General features: G+C 36.4%; 1 protein-coding gene across 3 annotated transcripts in view; it reads right to left on the bottom strand.

The window, feature by feature from the left end:
* Positions 1 to 324: 324 nt before the first annotated feature.
* The window catches only part of LOC122066464 (exosome complex component RRP42), a 17,188-nt gene continuing 14,097 nt past the window's right edge, over positions 325 to 3,415 (bottom strand). For all 3 annotated transcript variants that reach the window (XM_042630265.1, XM_042630266.1, XM_042630267.1), the window contains 4 exons: positions 1,717 to 1,795; positions 1,419 to 1,543; positions 1,061 to 1,204; positions 325 to 972 (listed from right to left, as the gene is read on the bottom strand). In XM_042630265.1, the coding sequence (XP_042486199.1) occupies positions 742 to 972; positions 1,061 to 1,204; positions 1,419 to 1,543; positions 1,717 to 1,795 (579 nt within the window). In that variant the 3' untranslated portion in view covers positions 325 to 741. The remainder of the gene's footprint in view (positions 973 to 1,060; positions 1,205 to 1,418; positions 1,544 to 1,716; positions 1,796 to 3,415) is intronic.

Below are 3,415 nucleotides of genomic sequence, written 5' to 3'. Positions count from 1 at the left end.
TGGGAACCAATAACCCAATAAACTTACATGAAACAACAGAATCTATGACATCATACGTGACCAATTTGGATACCTACTTGGTATCATTTTAAGAGCCAATAATGACCTAACAAACAGCATCTTGCGTACAACCTGACCTACATGCCGACCTGGCAAATGAGTACACTGTATAATCGATAGTATTCAATGGATTCCAAATACAGGAATAGGGACTTGTACAAAAGGCTTGTTTGCCCTGGACTTCTGCACTTGTTCTGCCAATTAATAAAAAGGTTCTCTCTTTCTCATACAAAAAAATATGTAGACAAAAGCACCTAGCATAAATTAATCAAGACACTTCAGATCAAATTCATGTTTAAACTAATATAATGTAATTTATGTTGACAGATTCAAAAAATCTACTGCACTGAAACTTGTTAATGTGAACGTTACAACATGCAAATATCATGACTTTACACTGCTTAACTTCTAAAACAGCCACAAACAAGGAAACTCATGAGAAGATAATACTGTCATGATTGAACACATTAATGGCAACCTTACCATACAGATTCAAATCGCATTGACAGTACCAGCCTAATCCAAGCCCAAGAGCTTCCTTTTAAATAGTGGTTCTCCAGGGCAATCTAGACCCCAACAAAGTAACCCACAAAAATGTTCAAATTCAGCAACGGTTAGCGCCAAATATTATATGCTTCAATTGACTATCTAGTTGTAATGATATCAAAGATTCAAATTATATCATGATTCGGCTTCTGCAGCTGATATCTCAGAATCCAACTTGTTCATAAGCTGCTCACTCACATGTTTTGCCACAGATATCATGTCAAGAATTACACTAGGGTCTAAGCCTGCACCCCCGCGTTTGGTCAGCCCACATATATGTCCATTTCTGTTAACAGAAACAGAGACAGCTGAGCTCATCTGAGACTCCTCCTCTGAAGTGGCATCTACAATGTAGTGCCTACCAACCTAGAAGAACAAGCAAATTTTCTTTTAGAAACTGACAAAAAAGAGTTATAATGTGTTAATATTAATGATTCCAAGTTTTTTGTTTCACCTTGGTTAAAGTTACAATTACTGGGATGCCAGAGGTGTCAAACTGTAAAAACTCTTCATCACTTATGTCAACTTCTGGCTGCTCATCGGCAGAGGCATCTGTTGCGACATTGACTTTTGGGATGCCTGTATTGCTCAAGGCAGCCTTAACAGCAACAATAGAAACATCTGTAAGACTCAGTGGATTCTTTTTCTTTTTCCTTTTTTTTTTTTTTTTTTCTTTTTTTTCACAAATCATTCTCCTTATTTTGGCATGGTAAATATTTCAAGTTAGGGCAAGGATGAATATGGTGTTAAAGAAAGTCAAGAAACCAGCAGCAACCGTGTGTTTTACTTGAATTGGAAGATCCATGGCTTACCTTGATTGCAGCACCTAAAGCATCCAGCAAATTACCATCAGAACTGACAACAAGGCCATCAATGTAAAGGTCCCAACATAGCTTCCCATCGACGACCATTAATGATGAGCGATCAATGCCAGCCCCTATGAAACATTTATTGTGACCTCTATAAAATAAATCAAGAAAAGCAAGAACACAATTTTATCATGGAAAAGAAAGGAAACTTAAATAGGGATGCAATTTCCACTAATAAGAGAAGTTCGTTCAAGGCAAGAAATCCTTTTGTTACTTGTCTCACTTTTACCGATAGTTGTACCTGTTCCACTTTTACTACCCAATAAGCATCTCTGCAATGCGACTGAGAGTTCAGTTGACAATTCTTCACCTCCTCTGCCCTGTATGCAATATGATCAGATAATTAACCAAATAACTAAAAGGACAGGTTTAACTTACAGAAGAAAAATAAGCACATTTTTTGTGTACAAGGAGGAGGTAATAAAATATTCACTCCTGGAACAAATTATATGCCAAACTAAATTTTCATTCCCATTTTTTGCAATTTGTAGGTGTACTTCACTTAGAATTATTTCCAAAGTTATTAGGAAAAGAAAATTCTCTAATAAACATTCATTCCAGCAATATTATCTGTTGGTGTACGATGTGTTGTATTTCGTCACAGTTTAATCCAGGGAGTACTGGTGCAGCGCCTCAAGGGCAGTTGTGTACTTTCCGGATTAGGGTTTTTCGCTATACATTTGTAGCAAGAGTTTTTTTCTCCGTAATGCAAGCAATACTGAGAGGTGTGAGGACAAGCGTTGTAACCCTATTCTCCATTGATAGTGAAGCAGGATCTCATCTCACCGAGGACGTAGGCAACCTTGCCGAACCTCATAAATCTTTGTGCATTATTTGTTCTTTTTTTCCAGTATCTTTTGCATCGATTTAGGGTTGCGTTTCTACATTATCTTCTTCTTTTTTTTCCATTCTAACAATATCAGTTATTTATCCAATAAAATATATAAATGACATGCTGTCTTCCACAACAATTTTCTCCACGTGAAAAACAGAAAACATTTTAAATTTAGACTCCAATCTGAAATTTTGGAACTAGCAAACATGCAGAGCCTAAAATGCATCTAAGTAGCCTTCTTCAACAAAACTCAGAATTTTTCTTATGGAATACTAACTCAGCAAACAAAGCAAGAGGAATTTTCCAGTATATGTAGGTATTTGGTGCAAATGCCAGCAATTGGCTCTAATTATGGTTCAATTTCTTTTCTTCCCATCATGGTCTTCTACTTGGACAATCCATGAAAAGAAGAAACCCATGGGTTCAGACCTGAAAAACTCATTATTTACCGATCGAAAATGAAATATACCTACCATCTAGTTGCAAGTCCATGCAATTCATGTGTGCGCTGCTTAGCTGTTTTTGCATGGCGGCTAATTCCAATTCCATATTTTGGTCTGAGTACTTGATGCTAAGCATCACTTGATCTCTTACTTGCTTCTCAATCAAGACTAGTAAAAGACGTTCCTCTTGAAGAGGCTACATTTCAGAAGGCAGGAAGACAACCATTTCTCAGTTCTCCATCTCTAACACCTCCACTTATTATCCCTTCACTTGGTACTATCCTTAACAGCACAATATCCAGGAAAAAAAAAGACGTATCAGGATTTCATTTGGATAAGCATAAACAAGACTCACATATATAATCTTCTTCCCTGTTTAGAATAGATATGCTAAACGGACAAGATAAAGTGAGGTTCTCTTATGGAAAATAGCTTTAAAATAATCCCCTTTTGGAGAAAAATGATGAGAATTTCAGGGAATTTTATTTCCGGGATTATTGTATTTCATCTTTCTGGTTTTCAATACATTTAATCTGACATTAGTGCTCTCGCACCACCAAGGAAAAGTCTTCACTCACCACTTCAAGCTTTTCCCTCCTACATAAATACATGATACATTTCAAAGTACGAATAACTTTGAAGGAATTTTTCTTTTTTTTTTT

This window comes from Macadamia integrifolia, unplaced genomic scaffold, assembly GCF_013358625.1.
Source record: "Macadamia integrifolia cultivar HAES 741 unplaced genomic scaffold, SCU_Mint_v3 scaffold2406, whole genome shotgun sequence".
Taxonomy (NCBI): Eukaryota; Viridiplantae; Streptophyta; class Magnoliopsida; order Proteales; family Proteaceae; genus Macadamia; species Macadamia integrifolia.
The sequence above is the reverse complement of the archived record's forward strand: the minus strand, read 5'-3'. Positions and strand labels throughout refer to the sequence as shown.